Raw genomic sequence first — 22,219 nt, 5'->3', positions numbered from 1 at the left:
AAGTGTACTGCATATATTTGGCACATTTTCTCACACTATGATATGGCATTTCCAATATTATACTTTGTAGATACGCAAAACCAATGGGTGTTTATACATACTCCAGGAGTGGTGGGGGGATGCTTTAATTAAAGCTCCTGGAGTATTTCCTGTGTAAATGTTCCCATGCTTCAAAATGGTGGCAGAGATTAATTGAGTCTGCTCTGATGCACTGTAATCACAGTGCATCAAGAGCAACCTTCCTGCTCATGTCTAGGCACCTAATGTTCCTATTTGGAGCCCCATACATCCAATGGGGTCCCCATGACTCTAAAAACAGATGGAAAATATCTGGTCCATTAATTCATGATGTAACTCAGGGTATCTGAGCCAGCCTTGACACTGGAGCTGTTTGGTAGCACAACATCACACCTTTACCCTGCAGTGCATGCCTTGGTGCCCTCCAGGAGTCTTGTTTGTTTAGACTCTTTGGAGCAGGGTCTGCCTTGACTTTATGCAAAATGGAGCCCAAATCTAAATAGGGACAGCCTCAAAAATAATTTGAAATACTCCTTTGAATTTTTCAAATGCTGGAAGTTATGTCACTTCTATTTTCAAAACAGATTTCCCTTTGGGTCTTCCTCCATCCTTTACAGAGCTGCATTGTTCTTTACAGGTCAAAGGTTCTCAGCAGCATGAATCTGAACATTGTGTTACCACCAAATACACAGATCAAAAGCAGAGTCCTGGATTCATAAAGGAACACACACACAAAGAGATGCAAGAAGACAATATTTATTGATTCTAGTTCATTTTAAAAAAGGTTCACAGCTAACAGATAAAAATATCTGAAGAGCCTACTGAAAAGGGGACTGAATAAGGAACCAACTGATACAGCAGCCACAGAGGCACTTGAGAAAACACTACAGTTAAAGGCACAAATTCATCACATATAGAGAATATATATCCCTGTGATTTGAAGTCGTGCCCCCCCCCCCCCCCAAACACTCAGAGGCAGACACCACTAGCATTGACCTGCACAGGATCACAGAAGTCAAATTATAAGCTGGAGTCTCTGACAATATGTAAACTGTTCTACTGTAGAAATACTCTGAAAACAAGACTACTTTGGCCATTTCATTTATATTTTCATTAAAGAGAGAGCTGCAAAATCGAGACGGTCTCCAAGTAGAAATGCAAGAGGGAATGCTACTCTGTTTAATCACGGACCAGGTTTACTTTGTAAGCAGTGCAATCTGCATTTGAATTGAGCCGATATTCTCATATAGGGGGATAAATTCTTCAGTAATTTTGTTCCAGCTTCCTTGGGAGCAAAGGGGGTTTTTATTGGGATGTATGGTTCTTTCCTCCTTGGAAATACATTTTTTCCCCATCTCTCTGAATATGGACACTTCTAAGTCCTGCTATGTGAAAGTGTCATCCTGGTGGTTTAGGGAAATACTATCATTAGTTTAAATAAAATTCCTCCAGCTTCTGGAACCCAATACAGGAAATCCCTTAAGCATATAATATGCTTAGGTACTATCCAAAACAGATATGCACTCTCAAATTGGGTTCTGAGTTGAGAAGAAATTAACCAGTTAAAGAATAGACATCTTGAGTGGTCTTAGGCTATTCATTCTACCATACAGTTGAGTGGCATTTATAATTACCTTTTAATATCATCAGTGTCATATTATCTAGTTGACACACACACAGATTTTCATACCACATGCCGTAGCTGCAGTAATGCAACAGTTATTGATACAGTATATGAACAAGTACACAGCTTTTTAACACCCTAAGATTTTGAAAGTATACATGAAAATATTAATTAATCCATAAGAGATTACTAAATGAAATGAGGTCTCTAGAGATTTTTGTAAGATGGTTTTCTTAGTCAGTTGACTGCCAGATTTCTCATCAGACATGTTAATGGGTTAAGAACACTACTGCTAGCTTACAGTAAAAAAACATTCCTGATTCTCAAATTTCTTTCCTTTAACAGTCAGTTGGAATGAGTGTAAAGAGGTACGTCAGTGCTAACAGTTCCTTCCATTCATGCAAAGGAAGAGATGTATTCCAGAACTACATCCAACAGATTTTTCTTTAAAAGACTGCAGCATACATACACACATATGTACAAAACAGCACATATCCTTTTACTGATGAAAAAGTTAACAGCCAATTGATCAACTAACCACCTTAATCACATAGTGGCCCAAGGATGCAAATTACATTTCTAGCAAAAAGTAGTTGTAGAGACAATGAGGAAGTTTCAAAAGCCTGTGAGGTCTCACAGTGAACCAGCATCCCAGAACTTTGTCTGCTCATTTTAACATTCTATTTCAAACCCCTTAAGCTTGTAGAAGTGGGCTGGAAACCTAACGATGCAGTTTTACCATGAGATTCAAGTGCATCTTGCTTTTGGTTGGGTTAGAAAGATAATTAGAACAGCTTTTCTTGTGGTATTTCCATTCCTATTCACCCCTGGAACCGTGAAGTTCAGGGAAGTGAAAAATAATTCAAACATTAAAAATGTGAAACAGGTTTGAGTATCAGTGATGACTGAGGCCATTTCTAATTTTAACTAAATCAGTTCTTGACCCTCTACCCATAGCACATACTGGTCTAAGTAGACGCAGAAGAAAAAAAAAGTTACATTTTAGATGAGAATAAAAGCTATTTGTGTCTCTCGGCCTCACTTTCCCTTCCTCAACCTTCCAAATGTTTTAGAACAGAACCAGCACTTATATCCTAGATAACTTTGACAAAGAAATTATTCAAACAATGTAGCAGTTCGGTGTGTAAAGTGTCTTTCCACTTATTAATACAGGCGAGCCTCACCATTTGCAGGGGATATGTTCCTGTGATCCCCACAAATGGCAAAATCCGCAAATAGGACACTGTGTTCATGAATGCGGTGCCCCTGGCGGCGGGGAGGGTGGGGAACGGCGATGGCAGGAACCCAGCAGCAGGAAACGCAGAGCTCCTGAGGAGCTCCGGTAAGTGTTTAAAGAGTATTTAAAATGCAGGTTTGGCATTTGCAAATATTTGAAACCGTGAATGCTGAACCTGTGAATACCGAGGGTTTCCGGTACTTTTAAGTACCAGACCAAGATTTTTTTAAAAATTAGTGTCTAAATTTAGATTCCTTTGAGTCTTGGATTAGGCCACCTGTATAACTGGCCTTACTTGCAAAAATGCTGATCCAGTATATGGTATTTGGCCTCTTATTAGGAAATAAATCAGCATTTTACCTGTATTTAGAATGTATAGCAAGGAAGAGCATCTAATTTAATCATACGATTTCCTCTTGTTTGCTGCATCTTCACAGGTCACATTCCTCAGCTATCCTTAAGAGTACTACCCTTTTTTTTTTTTTTTGGTGGGGGGGGGGGGGGGAAGAGGGGGGAACCATCCACTGATCTTCCTGTGAGCTTGATGAGGACTGCCACCTTTCAGGTGAGGAAAAGATAGACATATGATTATATGCTTAAGAATTACTGAAAGATTGATGTTGGATACTAATCTCCTTAAAACATGTGAGACTTGTCAGGTACCCTTGTCAATTGCTTCTCTGTGGGCACATCTACACATGGCCATAAGGTGCCTTTGTTACTATGCCATCATTTAGTACTTCCTTTTAGTACTTTTGGAAGTACTAAATGATGGCACAGTAACAGCCCATACTGAGCCATGCAGTTATTTTTGGCTGCTACATCACTGTAGCAATAAGCTATAATGAAGAAGCACATTGCTACAGTGATGTAGCGGCGGCGTCAGAGTTTTTGCCAATGGATGCTATGGCACTGTAACACATCACTACAGTGCCATAGCATCTTGTATAGACATGCCCAAAGAGACACAGTGAGGAAAGCCATGTCTGTTGTACCATTCCTAGATCTTCTGACTTCATAAAGTTTTCATGCCTGAAAAGTTTCCACATTTAGTTTAAAAGCTCTAATGATAAAATCCAAGCTGCATCTTCAAGACACCTTGTCTGGTGAATTGAAGACGCAAAATGAAATTCAAGGGCCGTATGACAAGCTATTCCTGTAAAATCAGTTTTAAGACTATTTCTGGTGGAATCAAATGTTGCTGTTTTACCTATGGCTTCCTATTGCACAGATGTAGACAGACAGAAGTATTTGGTGCCATGTAGTGTGATTATAGCAGAGTATTCATTTCTAATCCTTGACTATACTGCTTCAAAAGACACAAAACCAGGAAGGCCAAGAACACCCATATATGTTACTATGCTATCCAGGGCTCCACTTACTTGATTTCTCCAAGATTCAGACCCTTAATTTATTGCCAACAGCTTGCTCTCAGGCTTATACAGTACAGCATTTCTAACCACAGACATCTGTGGGAGTGCTTGTTGCTCCTAGCAAAGCAGAGTGATTAATCCTTTTGCAGTTAAAATGTTTTCAAGAGCCATCCTCCTAATCTAGATTTTGGAAGTTTGATTTAAGGATGTAAAGACCTGTGGATCATAGAAAAAAAAAATTAACTGATTTTAAGCTTTTCCCACCAGAAATAGACTTGTAGCTGATCTTACAGGAACAGGCTATCATACGTCTGTCTGCCCTCTGCAACAGGCAGTGTGTAGTGACACTGTTTTAGATTTTGAAACCTGCAATTTAGTCTCCAGTTCTTCCCTTGCTCCTGGGTTGAAACCCTGACCTTTACCAGACAGATTATTTCCCACAACATACCGACTCAATTCCATTGATTGCTGGAGGGGGGTAGGAATGGCGTAGTAGGGGGCTTAAAGTAGCCTTAATTCTTCCCCAGCTGCTCAGCCGCATGGAACAATCTGCAAAGGCTGTTCTCTCTTGCTTTTTGAGCTGTGAAGTGAGTTACGCAGATGGGACATTTTTAATATCCTTTAATTCTCTTGTGAGAGAACATAGAGCAGGTAATAATCTGGTCCTTAATCATTTATAAAGTATCTTCATAAAGCTGCAGGCCAAGCAGTGTAGAAGATTATCAGTAACGTTCTGGAGCACAGCTGGAATGTGGCATTTAGTGTTCCATGAAATGGTAGCTTTGTATTAAGTGCTATAATGCCAGAAAGCCCGAGTGAAATTTGCATAGAAAAGGGCAATTGAAAATATTGTAATTGTTTTGGTAGTTCAGTGTTTCACTTACCGTCATGACAGCTTTGCTGTGACAGTTTACACTGACAGGGAATTTGACCATGGGGACTTAAAAAATTTCCACTATAAGAATGCCCTGTTATTAGTAACATAATTATTAAAGGTACACAGAACATAAGAGCAGAGTTGTGGTAAAAGGATGTATAGTTAATTTTAGCAGACTTGAAAACTTGACACAGGATATTGCCAGAGCACAGCTGCCTAACTAGCATAGGTTGCCTGCTCTGACTAAGGAAACAAAAACTTTCTTCTTTAAAGCAACCACAGTCTAGGAAATAACTGAGGAACAGCAAGATAGCTATACTGCCATAAACGCTATGCTGCCATCACTCATATTGAATGTCCTGAGCTTTTAATGCATGCACAAATCAGGCACCTATTAATAAAACAAAGCTTTAAAAGGATTCAAAAATATTTTCAAGTCATTTCCTTACCTTACTCAGTTTTATGAAAAATAGTAAAGTATAATACTGCTTAAAGTGGTAAGTAAAGTGGTAAGTTTCCTTTTTTTCCTGGAATTTATATAAGAAAAGAGGCAGAACAAAAATAACCTTTCCTCTAAAACACAACACCGCAACAAGATTTTGAGGAGTATGAGATGGTGTATGACAATAACTGTGATAGAGAATATTTTAATAATAGTGTATGTAGAAACATTTGTTTCAGACTGATATAAACCTACAAGTAAAATTGAGGGGGAGATTTTTGTTTTGTTCTGTTTTTTCATATATCACAAGAAAAATGATCCTCAAAATGGAAGAGGATTCCAGGTAACCCAAGAAATGCAAATTTAGCAACACTTTTCTATTGTAGTCTTTTGAACATAAGAAAAAATTTAAAGTTTAATTGTTGTGAATAGTTGCAAACATTAGTTGTGGACCAGCTAACCTGTGCTTGAAACCTGACAAATGCTGTCAGATTGGTAAAGCTATCATTTATTCTAGTAAAACCACAAACTAGATTTAGATCCCATTGTGCTCTACAAATACATGGCAAGAGACAGTCTCTGCCCCAAAGAGCTTACAACCTAAGAGACAAGACAAATAGAGAAAAGACAGGACTTCATGGCTAACTGTATGGCTCTCTGAGGCAGATAAGGGCTTATTTGGCACCTGGACCTCCTTCCAGCAGCCTCAGGGAACCAAGAGAAGATGCAAGTGGTAGAGATGCAAGCCTAAGAGAACCTCCCGGAGGCATTGTAAGCCATCATTTTATCCCCTTTTTCACAGCTGTACTAAAGAGTCCACAGAGGAAACAAGGCTCCAGCCCCATAATATGGTACTGAAAATGGAAAGTGGATAAACACAATTCTAACAAACAGTGTGAACATTTGCATAGTTGGGATGCACAATTTGGCCAAGACTTTCAAAATTCAGCCATATTTTTTCCTTTTTTTTTTGTAAGGACTGAAGACATTCTGTGGGAAAATCCATTCAAAGAACCTTACCTGCAATTGCCATTTACTCAAAAATCATCACCATTATCATTATCTACAGGTTTTTAATATCAGGAACATGAGAGCAGAAATACTCCCTTCATACCTAGCAATGCATATGCCTCTAAAGGTTCAGAGTTCAGGTATGGCTCAGATACAAATGTACAAAAACCTAGAAAATCTTGTGAGGACAGGTTCTTGTGGTAGTTTGCCACTTCTTTTTCTACACACAAAAATTAAAGGGAAGTAACAGCCAGCAGAATTTCTTAGACTTTAGAGCATCACAAAAATAAAGTGCCAAAATAATAGACCAATATTCAAGGGATTCTTGTTTTCTCCAAGTCCCTGGAGAAGCTACCCTCTCTAGCATTCCAGCTCTGTTTGCCCCTTCTTCCCCACCCTCTACCAGTCCCAATTAGAATTTGGAGACAGGGAGCGTGTCTACATGGGATGCGTTAATGCACATTAGCCTAATTTAATGTGCATTCTACACATGCGTAGCCTTAATGCACATTAAAAACGGTGACATTAGGCTAATCACACTTAAATTTGATACCTGCAGATGTAGGCATCAAATTTAGGCATGATTAGTTAAAGTGTACTAACGCATGTGTAAACGTGACCTGGCACTAACTTTAGTTCCGGGTCTGCCCAGTCACTAAGGGCACATCACAGGGTTGCAGGGACTTGGAACTACCTGTGCCAAATGCACTAATTTTAGTGCTAAGTGCCTGCACGTGTAGACAACTGCCAAAAATTGCTTAGGCATTTTTACATGTCCTGTGTGATGTGGCACCAGGTGCTTTAATTAGCAAGGCATGCTGATTAAAAGTGCCCGTGCGTCACATGCATCAGTGTCCTTGTGCATCCCTGCACTGAAAATATGGTGATAGGGCAATTTGAACTACAGCTCAAGCGTTTTATTTAAAAGCATCCTGCCACGATTTTTTCAGTGCAGGGATATACAGGGACGCTGATATACTGTCAGAGAGTGTCAATTTCTGTGCTCGAGCAGACTTGATTTCCAGCACGTCAGAATAGGTTCCGCACCTGTGTATAGGAGCCCATAATGCACATTAAATCTAGTTGTGCTTAAACGCACACGTAGACGCACCCAATTAAGTATATTTCAGGAACAACTTTGGAAAAAGAGAAAAACAGCAGAAGCGCAACATTTAGCTGGCACCTTCCTCAGTTTCGAACTAGCAGCCCCTTCTTCCATGTGAACAGCCCAAGAGCAGCCACTGATGTGAAGAAAGTAGATAATCCAACAAGCTTCAGCAGTCCTGGTATAGATGGCAAGTTTCTCTCCCAAAAGGTAGTAGTGATTGGCAGGGCTGGGACATCCTGGATGAGAGAAAAGTATTAGTACAGGATCTCCTTCTCCTGTGGGAAGGAGAGCATAATTTCAAACATGCTGAATCCACTCTGGAGTCGCTGCTCTTTTACACAAAGGCCTATTTCATTTTGGCAACCTCTAATGCTCTCATTGCTTTTAATGTTTATCTCATTCCCTGCTGATGACTCAGTAAACATCCTGAACAGGAATTAAGGGACCTGCTTGAGAAAAGTAGGACAAGCTTGTTGAGACCACTCAACTATCTTACATTAACGTATTTCAAAAGAAATGGATCGTGAGCAGCTGTTTATATTTTCCAATCCTTGCTTCAGTAAATAGAAGAACTGGTTGAAAACAGGGTTGTTAGTTGTGGCTGTGTTGGTCTAAGGACATAGGCAGGCAAGGTTCTTTGGGTAGATATGATATTTTTTTATTAGACCAACTAAATAGTTGGGGAAAAGGTCTTTGCAAGCTTTCGTGCACAAGCACCCTTCTTCAGGCATTGGGAGACTCTGCTACTGTTCTGAGATCTCCAAGGTAGAAAGAAGCTAAAAGTGTGACAAGAGGTCTGTGAAAATGTAAACAGATGGAAGCTTGGAAGACAATGGGTAAAGATGGGAGGGGAGGTGGGGAAGAAGGGAAAAAAAGAGTGCAGAAGCTCAGGCAGGTATCTAGTGAATCAGATGTCAGGGAGGTTGTAATGTGTCATAAATCCATTCCACAATCTTTTGTATCCAGTAGATTTATGAAGTGAAGTTCATAGGCTCATCTACAAAAGGTGTTTTGTACATTCCCTTTGAGGACTGGAACTGAGTGATCAGAGAGGGAGTGATTGCCTTGTGAGAAGTGTACACCCACAGGTAATTGGATATTTTTGTCATTGATAGATTTTCAGTGTGCACTCATTCTGGTATGCAGTTGGTGTTTGGTCTCTCCTACATATATTCAATTAGGGCATTTAGTGCACTGGATGAGAGATTTAACATTTCTGGAGGTGTGGGCATAAGATCCAGGAATGGTGATGGTTCTGTTGTGGGATGTAGTTATTGTGGGAGTGGTGGAAACATGTTGGCAGGTTTTGTATTTCGTGTCCTAGTAGGATCTGGATCCATTTGGGTTGGGTTGGGTCACAGAGTTCTAATCCTCAAAGGGAACTTACAAAACACCTTTCATACAAGGGCCTACAAACTTCACTTCAGAAATCTAATATAAACATTGGATTTATGACACATTACAACTTGCCTGACATCTGATTCACCAGGTACCTGCCTGAGCTTACCATCTGCATTCTCCCCACTCCCCTTCCTCCCCCTCCCCTCTCTACCCATTGTCTTCCAAACAGGGCCAGCCCTCAATTTTTAGGGGCCCACTGCAAGATATAGTTTTGGGACCCCCTGATGCAAAGCCGCCAGCGGCATCAGGTGGGGAGGGGACGAGCGGCTGAAGAAACTGGTGGTGGTGGCAGCGCTGGTGGGTGGGGATGGCGAGCAGCCGGGAATGAAGCCAATGGCATCAATGCAGATTGCTGGCAAACACCCCCCCCCCTTGCTACAGCACTGCTTTGGAGTGTTTACAGCTGCAAGGGGCCCCTTGACTGCAGGGCCCCCTGTGGCTGCAGGTTCCGCAAGGTAGGACGGGCTGACCCTGCTTCCAGATTTCTACCCATTTACATTTTCACAGACTTCTTGTCACACTTTTAGCTTCTTTTCTACCCTGAACAACAGCAGAGCCTCCCAATGCCTGAAAAAGGATGCTTGTCCCCAAAAGCTTGCAAAGACCTTTTTTCCAACTATTTAGTTGATCTAATGAAAGAGATCACATCTACCCAAAGAACCTTGTCTGGTTGAAAATGGGACTTTTTAGTCATTTTTCCCTTGTTTTTCTCATCAGAATTTCAACAAAACATTTTATCCAAATTTCAAATAAATTTCACCCAAACCTATTAAAGATGGGGCTTTTCTGAACACAACCAAGCTTTAAAAGCTCATCAAATTAAAAGTAATGAGCACCGTCAGAGGTCTGTGAAGACATTAGTAGTCTTATCAAAGGAGGGGAAGTCTTTTCTGTGCCATTCCAATTAAATATTTAGACAGCTCCCCTTTGTGAGAGCCAACCACATACTTTTTACTTTCCAAAACTAAAATGACCAGCATCTGTTTTACTACTCAGCAGAACAGCCAATGCATAATTGAGTAACACCTTACTTTACATTATCAGTATCAAAGGCAGGGAGGGAAAAGCTTTCATAGTAACTAAAGGTAAACTTACAATCGATTCTGGTTCTGACTTCCAAATTTCACCTTCTGAGATTTCTCCCATAGAACACAGTATCTGAAAATAAACATCTCCTCTTAGTACCCTTCATACCTTTAAAAAGCAAAACTGTTGACACTTTAAGCATTTGCTTAAACTAATACTGTTATAATCAAGATAAGATCCTATGTATTTTGACTCGAAAGAGAATCTGATATTTGTACATCACGTTCATGAGAGGGCCTGTTACTTATTGAGAATAATCATCCAACTGCAGGAAGGGATGGAAGAAAATAAAGGAATGGAGGAAACCTCATTAGCTCAGGAATGTCCTAATTATTGTGAGATTTAAACACTGCCTGAAATAAGCATATGCATAATCCTACTGAAAAATCCACATCTTCTTAAATTACTGATGAATTGACGCCTGAATATGAACCAATAATCTGTGCGGGAAGCAGCCTGTAAAATTGATGCTAATGTTGTGATATCTGTTTCTTGTAACTGGCATGTGGAAAATAGGACAAGTTACTTTTGAAAGCTTCCTTCTGATACAGAAGTAGGAAGAGGGTCTTGTGGGAAGGAGGAGACCTTACTGTTCAGGGCAGGCCAAAGTGTTAAACGGGAAGTAGCTGCTAAAAATGTTACGGTCTGCTGGCAGGAAGCCAAACTACGATTAAATGATTAAATGAAATACAAGCAGTCCTCGACTTGCAACATTTCGACTTATGTTTGGCACTTACGTTTATAAATTGACACCCTGTTTCAACTTTATGATGTCAGTTTTGACTTTACAATGCTTGATCTGATGTGATGCCACGCCAGTGAACAAGTTCGCTGCATCACTGATTTACCTGGAGAACATCTGTCCAAACTTCCTTGGACACTTTCTTTAAGACGGCAGACAAGACTCCAGAAAAACCTGCAGCCAAGACTCCTGAGAAGACTCCAGCCAACCCTTCAAAAAGTCCAACCAAGAGCCCTTCAAAAAGTCCAGCAGTCACCTCAAAGAAGTCCTTCCAAATCAATATGATTGCTATTTACAATATAAATACAATAATGTAGCTATATTACTCATCTATAATTGATTAAGCACAAAATTCTGGGGTATTTTTAGTGAGAATAGGGTACTGGGCCTTGGTTCAGGAATGAATCCCCCATTTATAACATTGTTTCTTATGAGAAAATTGGTTCCAAGTTACAACGTTTTGACTTAAAGATACAGTTTTCAGGAACCAATTGTGTCTTAAGTCCAAGGACTGCCTGTAGTCAAAGAGCATGACAGCAAAGATGCACATTTTTTTTAAAGGTACTGGTTTCCAAACAAAAACATGGGGAGATTTTAACTGCTTTTTCTTGCTCCTGCCTTTTGGGCTAGGGACAGACGTTACACATAAGCCAGTTTAAGTGATCGGAAACTGGTTTAAACCTGTAACAGAATAGAAACTCAGTGCACACAAACCAGTTTCAAAATGACTGGTTTGAGATAAACCTGATTGAATGTAGTATCAGACTTAACTGATTTAGGTCAAACTAGTTTACAGAACTTCTCTCCCAGAGCCATTCCAGGTTCAAATTAACTCACATTCCTCCAGCATCCCAGCATTTTGCAGCCTTAGGCTGGGCTGGGCTGTCTGCTCCAGAGAGCAGGGCAAGCCCCACCCCTTTGCTCCCTAGCTGGAGCAGTGAGGGCTGACTGACAAGGGAGTGGGGGGAGGGGGGGGAAGGAGGAGTGGAATGCAGCCCAGTCTGCAGGAAGAGAGGGGGGACTGCCCCGCCATCCCAGCAAACCCCAGTTGGAGTCTGGGGTCAGGGTGAAAACACCTCTTCCCATGCTGAAACATACTGCTAGCTGTGACTGTGAACCAGAAATCCTAGAGGCATCTAGAAGCAGGAAGAGAAAGTGAAGAATAACCCTGCAGAGTCCTGCTGCTATGATTTTGGACTGCAAATCCCAGAGACCTCGGGGGCAGCAGGAAGAGGAAGCAAACACACAGCCCATATGACTATGTGCCAGAGAGGCATGCTCTAGCACTCTCCAGCTTCTGGCCTGAGCCACTGCAAGCATGTGGCTGCATTTCCTAAATCAAAGGTAAATGTCTACTTCTGTTTCTAACCTGCAAAGACCGAATCAATTCAGCTCCGGGATTTTGACTGCCTTGTAGAGTTAACATTGTTCAATATCTCCTGAAATGGGCTTTCATTTTTAGCCAGAATATAAGATGACTATCAGGTCCTGCCAGTTTGTATAGTTAAGAATGTCATTGGATTATAATTACTACCTAAAATTTATATCTTGCCCTACCCAGAAAGGCTCAGTGCAGCTTACAATAGAAGAAAAACAGTCCATGGGACAAGAAACAGACTCCCCTGTTTTGCCCAAATAATTTTATCCTAAATGCTTTACCTAGCTCCAGCTAAGACAGAGTTTAGCATTTCAGTTATTCTCTCCAAAACAGCTTTGAAGAACTGCATCTTATGTTTAACAAAGGAACATAATCATCCAAGATGCTTCTCCTTTACATTGTATAAAAGTTGAAGACAGACCAACTAGCATGACTGATTTTTAGGATACCTTCCTCCCATAATACAAATCTCTCTCCAGTAGCTAAAGTAAACATCAGCTCTTTACTATGCTCTTGCTTGCTGTACCTTGTGCTAAGGCCTCTGGAAGGTCTGTTTTAACATTTTTCAATATTTTCAATATTTTTACCTTTTTGTATGTAACAATGCATTTAGATTCTCTCCCACCATTGGGGTACCAGTTTTTCCCTTCATCTCATATGAAACGATTATGACATTTCTTTTGCTGATTGATATCTGCCCAGAACAACTGAACGTTCTTAAAAATATTTAGGAAAATGGCATTTGTAAGTGATCTGTATGTGCCTATTGATGCAAAACATTATCATTATTAAAAAGCAACAAAGATTCTTGTTTGCTCCACAAGACTGTGGCAGAATTGTCAGTCTTGAAAACAGACTTTTGTGCTGAGCTTATCAAAGCAATTTTATGTGGTTTACACATGTGATTCTCAGTGTTGCCATTTTTCGTGATTTTATTCAGAGGTGGCCGATATTTGGCACTTAACCATAACATCCCAGATCTTACAGACAAGTAGTATAATGAAAGCCTCAACTTTCAACTAAAAGAAAAATAAGTTTCTAGCCTTCATGTTTGCAGAGAAAAAGCTGGTAAAATGTAACGCATCCCAAGGACTCAAGAGAATCAAAAGGCAAATAAAAGATACTAATTTTAATATAACCTTTTTTACAATAACCTCATGATTTGGGGAAACCCAACAACGATTTTTGAAAGCTTGGCATCAACCATACCAAATTCCCATTAAAATTTAATTCCTAGTTGGCCTCCAAACCTCTTCAGCAGCTTTGCAACTCAAGTTTGGTTTTTCCACTTCAACTTGAATGCCCTGCCTCTTTAAAAGATCAGTGTTCTTACCTCTCTAGCTGCTCTCTCTCCAGCCTGCACAGCCCCCTCCATGTATCCACTCCACTCTGTAGCTGTCTCCGTGCCAGCAAAGTAGATCCTGCCAACTGGCTGGCGAAGGATCCTTTCAAATGAACAAAGAATAGGTCATATCACCCTGATAGGAAATGCAACTAATTTCCTTGGCTAAAGAATAGGAGAAGCACTTTAAACATCAACGAGCACTTAGAGATATTGAGGCAGTAGATTCTTTTGCAGTTCAGTCTTGCATTTCATCTCCTGTATCAGTCATTCTCTGATGCTCCTTATATTTTCTAAACAGTTTAAACTTGACTGCAATCCTGGTAATGCTGCTTAGGATTTGAATCTCATGTTCATGAAAGTACTAATGAAAAAAGCTAATTTATCTTGGGATTATAGAGAAGTAAAAATCAATCATCTCTGGCACTCTGAACTTCAAGCCATAGCCCTCATATTATTTACAAATAAACAGAAAGGGTTTTTCCCTGCTCACATTACGATAGATCTAACATGCTATCAGTATGCATGCAGTAATTGGTAAGGCTTTAAGAAGCGAGGGTATAACATGGTCCTCAATTAGAATTTATTTACTGCTCTTAGAGAGCATCTACACATCTCCCTACAGCACGGGTCGGCAACCCCCGGCATGCAAACTGAGCATGGCACACGAAGTCATTCTGCTCGGCATGCCACCACCCGCCCCGGCTCTGGGTATCTGCTGCCAGCGACGGAGCCCAGGCTGCTCCCAGAAGGTGGCTAGGCAGCAGCTACAGAGAGCCGGAGCTGGCTGCAGCTGGGAGGCTGCAAACAGCTGCACCAGGCTCCAGAGCCCAGGCATGTGCACCTTGGAGCGGGCAGTGGGGGAGAGGCCTGAGGCAGCGCAACCCCAGTCTCTCCCCTGCTCCCGGCACAGAGCTGGTGACTGGACTCCAGACCCCAGTGCAGCTGTTTGTAGCCAGCCTGGGCTCTGGGCAGCTGCAGCAAGCAACAGGCAGGCTGCAAACAGCTGTGCCAGGCTCCACAGCTCTGGCATCAGTTCCATGCTGGCGGCGACTGTGCACGCACCTCAGGGCAGGCTGCACTGCCCTGTTGTCTGCCCCGAGATGCATGTGCAGTCACAGCCAGCACGGAGCTGATGCTGGAGTTGTGGAGCCTGGCGCAGCTGTTTGCAGCCTGCCTGTTGTTTGTTGCAGCTGCCCAGAGCCCAGGCTGGCTTCAAACAGCTGTGCCAGGCTCCAAAGCCCAGGCACCAGCTCTGTGCCAGGAGTGGGGGAGAGACCGGGGTTGCGCTGCCTCAGGCCCCACCACCCGCTCCGAGGCGTGCATGCACGCGCCGGTACAGAGCTGATACCTGGGCTCCGAAGCCCAGCACAACTGTTTGCAGCCACCCAGCCGCAGCCAGCCCCAGCTCTGGGTAGCTGCTGCCAGCTGGGAACCCCAGCTGCTCCCAGTAGGCAGCTGGGACACTGCAAGCCCTGCTGGGAGCAGCCCGGGCTCCAGCAGCTAATCCACAGCTGGGGCCGGCTGCAGGCAGGAGGATACAAACAGCGGCTGCCTCCCAGCCCCAACGGGCACAGTGCCGACACCTGCTGCCTTTCCAGAGCCTGGGGCTGGGAGACAGCCGGGGCTGGGCAGCAGCCATTTGTAGCCTCCTGGCTGTAGCTGGCCCCGGCTCTGGGTAGCTGCCGATAGCCACGGAGCCTGGGCTGCTCCCATGCAAGCCCTGCTGCAAGCAGCCCAGGCTCCATGGCTATCAGCAGCTACCCAGAACCTGGGCCAGATGCAAACATCTGCTGCCTCTCTGCCCTGACACCACCCCCAGCTGCCTCCCAGCCCCAGACCTGGCCCCGGGCTCCTGGGAGGCAGCACATACCAGCAATGCTCCCCGCTGTGCTGTCCTCACCACTTTTGCAAAGCAGCGTTGGAACCCGGTATGGCAGGACACAGTAGGGGATGCAGAAAGCTGCCTGTCCCCAGCTCCCCGCTGCCCTGCCACACTTCCCCTGAAGACTGTGGCAGCAGTGAGGGGCACCACCTTGCGCTGCTGCCCACACTGCTCCCGTACACACAGGGAAAGTGTGGCAGGGCAGCAGGGAGCTCAGTGCAGGCAGCTTTCTGCACCCCCTGCTGTGTCCTGCCGCGCCGGGTTCCAACACTGCTTTGTAGAAGCGGCAAGGGCAGCACAGCGGGAAGCACTGCTGGTACGTGGCTGCCCCCCCGGAGCCTGGGGCCTGGTCCAGGGCTGGGAGGCAGCTGGGGCAGAGAGGCAGATGTTTGCAGCTGGCCCAGGTTCTGGGTAGCTGATGACAGCAGGACTGGTCCCTTACATTTGCAGGACTGGTCCCTTACTTGGGAGTTTTGAAATTCCAAAATATAGAAATTAAAATAAATAAGTAAAATAAATACATAATGATAATGCCAATCCTTGACCTCAAAAGCCTACTGTGCAAAATTCTCATGAAAAGTTATCTGTTGTGCCACAAAAATATATTTATTTGTACTTTAAAGATTAAAGAGAAAGTACACATTGACATCACGGTCCTTCAACAAAAAACATAGCCCCACAAGTGGGGGAGAAAAATATTGCCAGGCTTTTTGACTTGTGCTCAAGTTATTTATTAATTCATTCCTATCTTCCCACTGTTGAGTCTTTTAGCAAAATACTGTACCTTCCATACTGAGTCATTATCCCTGGTGGGAAATATGCAGTGTAGCACCCTCCAGAATACTGCTCCTCACACCAGTTCTTCTCTTCATAATGCACTGGCTGCAAGACAGAGTTAATGAAACTCAAGGTGCAGGCAAAATAAATATCAAAGGACAGTAAAATTAAGGAAACAGAAGCAAAAAGTAGTTCACTTAACAAGTCTCTTCAGGAAACATGGACCAGATATAAACCTTAATTCCAGATACTCCTAGCTAAAACTGGAACCCTGCCCTGCCTTCTGGCTAACTGGCTTTCTCTGCATAAAAACAGATGTCAAACAAAGTGGATCAGCTGTGATGAGATGCTTCTTGCCAGAGCTGATCCACTTTACTGGGTGAAACACACGTGGACCACTGTCCTGTATCAGGCAAGGGGCCTGATGCAGGACAATAGGTAACTTGTTCCGCTTGCCCACGGATTCCATACATTAGTGGAGCAACAAAGAGTAGGGATGGCTATTTGCTCACCATTTGTGCTGGCATAAGAATAGTACAAACGTGATGTCAGACAGTGTCTGTTTCTACCTTCTCTTCCTAATCCGCCTGTGTAGAGAAACTAATGTTGTGAACAGTGGATAGCCACACACTCAAATTTGCCTCTGGTATAAGCAGACATAACTCCCACTCTATTTCTTGTAAGTGCACCTGCTCACTGAAAAGTTGTATAGGAACCACAGAACCATAATCTATTACAACCAGAAAAGTTTACTGCTAGTTTGCTCCTTACTTATTGGCTGCATATATAAAATCTGACACTTCCATAGCTCCATGTGCTCTGCTGTTGCACTTAAAATGATGTATTATTGTGCTTTGTGTCTAAAAATTTAACATACCTAAAACTGCCTTTAAAACGAAAAAAAATGTTAATATAAAATAAATTATCAAAGGAAACCCAACATTTAGTTACCATTATGGAGAAAGGAATGATAGAAAGAAACAAAGGTAGAGGCTGCTATAGGAGTGGGCAGTCAGCGAGACCAGAAATATTATGCACTATAGGCTTAAGATTTGGATTGGATGAAGAAGCCAGTCCTGCAGCATCTGAAGCCCATTTAGATTTATTAGATAATAAAACTGAATATAACACTTTGGTTTTAGAACCTTGTTTCAAATAGAGTTCTTGCATTTTAATTGCTTCACAGGAATGTAATTTTATTCTCTGTAAAATGTGAAGTGAAATTTGTAGATTTATTACTCTCTTGTATATCCTAATAAGTGTTCTCAGAATATGATTCTTTTGTGAATGGCAAGAACGCTGATCTAACCACTACATTCTAATTTCACACCATTCCTCCCAATAGCAACAAGGAAACTAACATTATACATCATGTTATATTCTTACATGTAAGGCTTCTTCTGATCCCAAAACTTTTGCATAGAGCTCACACAGCCTCTTCTTCCTATAAAAAAAAAAATACAGAAATGATTTAAACACTAAAAACAGAGAAAGAAAAAGGAAAAAAGATAAATATCCCTTGTTGATACATTCCTATGGTGACTGAAATAAAGACTTGTAGGCCTAAATAATTTATTCCAGTTACTGAGAGCTTGTGGAGGGGGATCTGTACTTTACAAAAGATACAATAATACATTTGTTCAATAGACTGTTATGGTCTATTTTATAAGAGCCAGATTTCCATGTAATTGTGCAAACTGCTCCCCCAAATACGACTAACATCTCCAATTTGTATATTATACAGGGGTTCTATAATCTTAATAGTCCTCCAGGCAAGAACAGTCCGTCTGTTCCTGCATTTTTGTCACCTGTCAGACAGCCTATGCTGATCTTTGTTCTCTCAGAGAGATGAGAAGAAAGATTATGACTATTTAGGATTTCCAAGAATCATTCTTAACACAGCCCCCTCCACCCAACCTCTCCCATCTTTATATTCATGGATCCATGAATATAACTCATTCTGTAGCAGAACAACACATCTTCAACCTCTGTTGAAGCCTGAAGCCATAGCTACTGTTCCTGTGCCCTATAACCCCAAAGAAAAGCCCATTTCTAACCTCTGTAATTGCAGTTAGGGTATTTGAAGACCACTACCAAATCCCTTCTTGGTTTCCTTTTCTCCAGACTACGTAACCCTAGTTCTTTCAGCCTTTCCTCAAAAGTCAAGCTTTTCAGGCCTATAATCAGTTTTGTTGTTCTCTGCTGGACTATTTCCAGTCTGTCCACATCCTTCTTGAATCGGGGGCCCAAAACTGGACACAGTACTCCAGGCATACTGGAGGCTTCACCAGTGCTGAACAGAGTGGAAGAATCACTTCTCTTGATTTGCAAATTACAGTCCTGTTAATACAACCTAGTATACCATTGGCCTTTTTTTCTATTTTTTTGAAATGATAGGAACTCATCCATATGCATGATCATCTGATTTCAGGAGGTGGCATAGCAATGAGCAGGAAGAGAGTGGACAGAGCCAGCACGTCATACAACTATGCACATTATACATATTATACAGCTATGCAGATTCACTGCCTATTTCTTTCTGAACCACATAGATACAGAAAGAAGCTAGCACAGGTTTAGAGATAGTAGTTGCCCTGTTGGTCTGTGCCCCAAGGGGTTTTTCTTTCCCAGCCCATCTTCACAGAATCCCACTGTGCGAAACCCAACTACATGGATTTCTTGCATGGAAGAAGATTTGGTTCTTTTACACTTTTCCTTTTGGGCCTTTTGAGGAATCAGCCTCTTCTGAGAGAAGACCCAAGAAATTCTGAGAACAAACAGATGGGCTTCAGGTAAATGTATAGGCTTCTGCAGTTCATGGAGTTTTGCCTACGTCAGCATGAGTGTGCTATACCTGGGATGTGCTAATATTATTTAAAACCGTGTGGTTCTATGCACAATGCTGAAACACAAACTATTCTAAATCTCTCTCTCTCTCCAGCTCCACAAGCATGCTAAGTATCTCTAATGCACACTAGGGGGCCCTCAGACAGCTGCAATGCATGAATATTGAAGTCACACTGCAGTCGGTGGGGGGGGAGGGGGCGGGGGTGGGGACGGGTAAAGGGAAGAGCCAATGACAGCCTTTGGAAAAAAACTGATGAGTAATCATCTTTTCATGCATGCAAAAAACAAACAAACAAACAAACAAACAAACAAACAACAACCAACCCTTCTCCCCATCTCCTGTGTCACAAAGGCCCAGGCCAGATTCTCTTCCAAATTCCTCTGCCAGTTCAGCCTACTGAAGTGATACTAGCACTGACAGCCCACCTACCCCAGCCATGGTGTTAAACAAAAGCTGCCAATTTTCCCTTCCCTGCAGATCTCTGGACATTCATGGTTGAAAACAGCAATGGGACTCCGAGAAGCTATCCACCACCTTTTGCTAACTAAATTGCAAAGATAAGATGATTTTAAAATAGCTCAACCATAAGCAAATATTAACCTTCAGCTTAATGGCATCTTCCATGTTGCCAAGCTACCAAATGGTTTGAAAGACATTATATAAATCAATGTAATCCTAGAAAATACGTAGCCTCCAAAGGATTGAGAACTGGTAGTAAAAATATTCTAGCTAACTCTTGAACTTATTTGACTGTTCTTCCTAGCATTGTTACTGAGCCCTTGCAGGTTTTCCTTCCACTCACAAACACCCAAGCCCTCACCTTTATGTGTTTTAAATTAATTATAGTTGGAAAGTCTATTGCTATCATTCCATTCACAGGATGCAGGATATCTACATGCCAACATCCAGGCTGGTTACTACTCCCAAAAATTCTACTTGGACATGCAGTATATGTAGCATATCCATGTTTTTAAATGTGTATGATATACTCATTTCCTAGTCCCAGGTTCAATCACAGTTTTTCCACAAGCCATAATTAAGGTGTAGTGTTTTGCACCTGAAGCAGTCCAGAAGACATCTTGGTAAGAGTTACAATTTACCTGCTGATTTCCCTCTGTGGAAGTACATGGCACCATGTACTTCCTCCCTTTGCAGAGGTAGTATATGGTGCCGTATACTTCCCATTGCCCTGGCATGGCTAGGCTAGACAATGAGTTGGAGATGAAGCCAAAGCCATGCATACTTGCAACTTTTATTATTCCTACCCACTTGTGCACGAGGAGGGGATGGGAACGGCCCATGAAGACAGCTCTGCCACCTACCCCACTATTCATGTTGCAAGAGCTGGAAAGGAAGTGCTTGATACCCCTAAGTTCCTTTGCACAACTGTGCAAGGTAGGCCACAATCTGGCCCACTGTAGTTGGTAACTAGGCTGTGTCCCAGGGATGCATTGGTAGGAGACAGAGGAAGATTTTGCACCCTTACTTTGGCAGACAAGCTACAGTAAAATCCCACTATGATGGCTATTTCAGCTGACATTTCAGATTTGAAGAGTTGTCATAGCCTCTCAGGCAGTCATAGATTTCATAGACATTAGGGCTGGAAGGGACCTCGGACGATCATCGAGTCCAGCCCCCTGCCCAAAGGGCAGGAATTCAGCTGGGGTCATAGGATCCCAGCAAGATAAGCATCCAGTTTGCTCTTGAAGGTGTTCAATGTAGGTGCTTGAACCACCTCTGGTGGCAGGCTGTTCCAGACCTTGGGGGCTCGGACACTAAAGAAATTCTTCCTTATGTCCAGCCTGAAACGGTCTTGTAGTAGTTTACGACCATCCGACCTAGTCATCATCCCTTGGGGCGCTCTGGTGAACAAACGTTCCCCCAGATACTGGTGGTCACCCCTGATAAACTTATAGGTGGCCATCAGATCACCCCTGAGCCTGCGCTTTTCCAGGCTAAAGAGCCCCAGAGCTCTCAGCCTGTCATCATAGGGTCTGCTTCCCTGACCTCTGATCATGCACGTGGCTCTTCTCTGGACTCTCTCAAGCTTCTCCACATCCTTTTTGAATTGTGGAGCCCAGAACTGGACGCAGTACTCCAGCTGCGGCCTCACCAAGGTCGAGTACAAGGGGAGAATGACGTCCCAGGATTTGCTTGAGAAGCATCTATGAATGCAAGCGAGCGTTTTGGTCGCTTTACTAGCCGCAGCATCGCATTGCAGGCTCATGTTCATCTTGTGGTCAATGATGACCCCCAAGTCTCTTTCTTGCATAGTGCTAGCCAACATAGCACTGCTGAGCCTATAAGGATGCTGCGGGTTTTTCTTCCCAAGGTGGAGAACCTTGCACTTATCGGCGTTGAACACCATCAGATTCTCGTCCGCCCACTTGCTGAGCCTGTCCAGGTCATCCTGGATCACCTGCCTGTCTTCTGGTGTGGATGCTTTGCCCCAAAGTTTGGTGTCATCGGCGAACTTGGCCAGTCAGCTTCTGACTCCAGTGTCCACATCATTAATGAAGATGTTGAACAGTATGGGTCCAAGGACAGAGCCTTGAGGGACCCCACTGGTTACAGGACACCATGATGGGTGACTTCCATCAATTACTACCCTCTGGGTCCGACCACGGAGCCAATTTTCCAGCCAGTGGATCGTGGAGGACCCAAGGTGACAATTGGCCAGTTTCTCCAAGAGGTGATCATGGGAAACCAGATCGAAGGCTTTTTTGAAGTCAAGATATATGACATCAATCTCTTCTCCCTTGTCCAGGTGATAGGTCACCTGGTCATAGAAGGAAATGAGATTGGTCAAGCAAGACCTACCCGCAACAAACCCGTGCTGGCTATCCCTTAAGATGTTGGCGTCGGCCAGTCCGTTAAGGATGGCCTCTTTAATAAACTTTTCTAAGATCTTCCCCGGGATAGAAGTCAGGCTGATGGGCCTATAGTTAGCTGGATCCACTTTCCTCCCTTTCTTGAAGACAGGCACCACATTGGCCTTCTTCCAGTCTTCGGGCACTACACTAGAGCGCCAAGAGTTTTCAAAGATCTGTGCTAGAGGCTGGGCTATGAT

The 22,219-nt window shown here is 42.9% G+C and overlaps 1 protein-coding gene across 1 annotated transcript in view; it reads right to left on the bottom strand.

Annotated features, from left to right (window-relative positions):
* Positions 1 to 758: 758 nt before the first annotated feature.
* The window catches only part of LOC102561639 (amine oxidase [flavin-containing] B), a 103,169-nt gene continuing 81,708 nt past the window's right edge, over positions 759 to 22,219 (bottom strand). The window contains exons 11-15 of the mRNA XM_014611208.3: positions 17,688 to 17,745; positions 16,309 to 16,406; positions 13,631 to 13,742; positions 10,187 to 10,249; positions 759 to 7,926 (exon numbers count right to left, since the gene is read on the bottom strand). Coding sequence (XP_014466694.1) covers positions 7,771 to 7,926; positions 10,187 to 10,249; positions 13,631 to 13,742; positions 16,309 to 16,406; positions 17,688 to 17,745 — 487 coding nt within the window. The 3' untranslated portion in view covers positions 759 to 7,770. The remainder of the gene's footprint in view (positions 7,927 to 10,186; positions 10,250 to 13,630; positions 13,743 to 16,308; positions 16,407 to 17,687; positions 17,746 to 22,219) is intronic.

Source organism: Alligator mississippiensis, chromosome 1 (assembly GCF_030867095.1).
Source record: "Alligator mississippiensis isolate rAllMis1 chromosome 1, rAllMis1, whole genome shotgun sequence".
NCBI classification, from domain to species: Eukaryota; Metazoa; Chordata; order Crocodylia; family Alligatoridae; genus Alligator; species Alligator mississippiensis.
The sequence above is the reverse complement of the archived record's forward strand: the minus strand, read 5'-3'. Positions and strand labels throughout refer to the sequence as shown.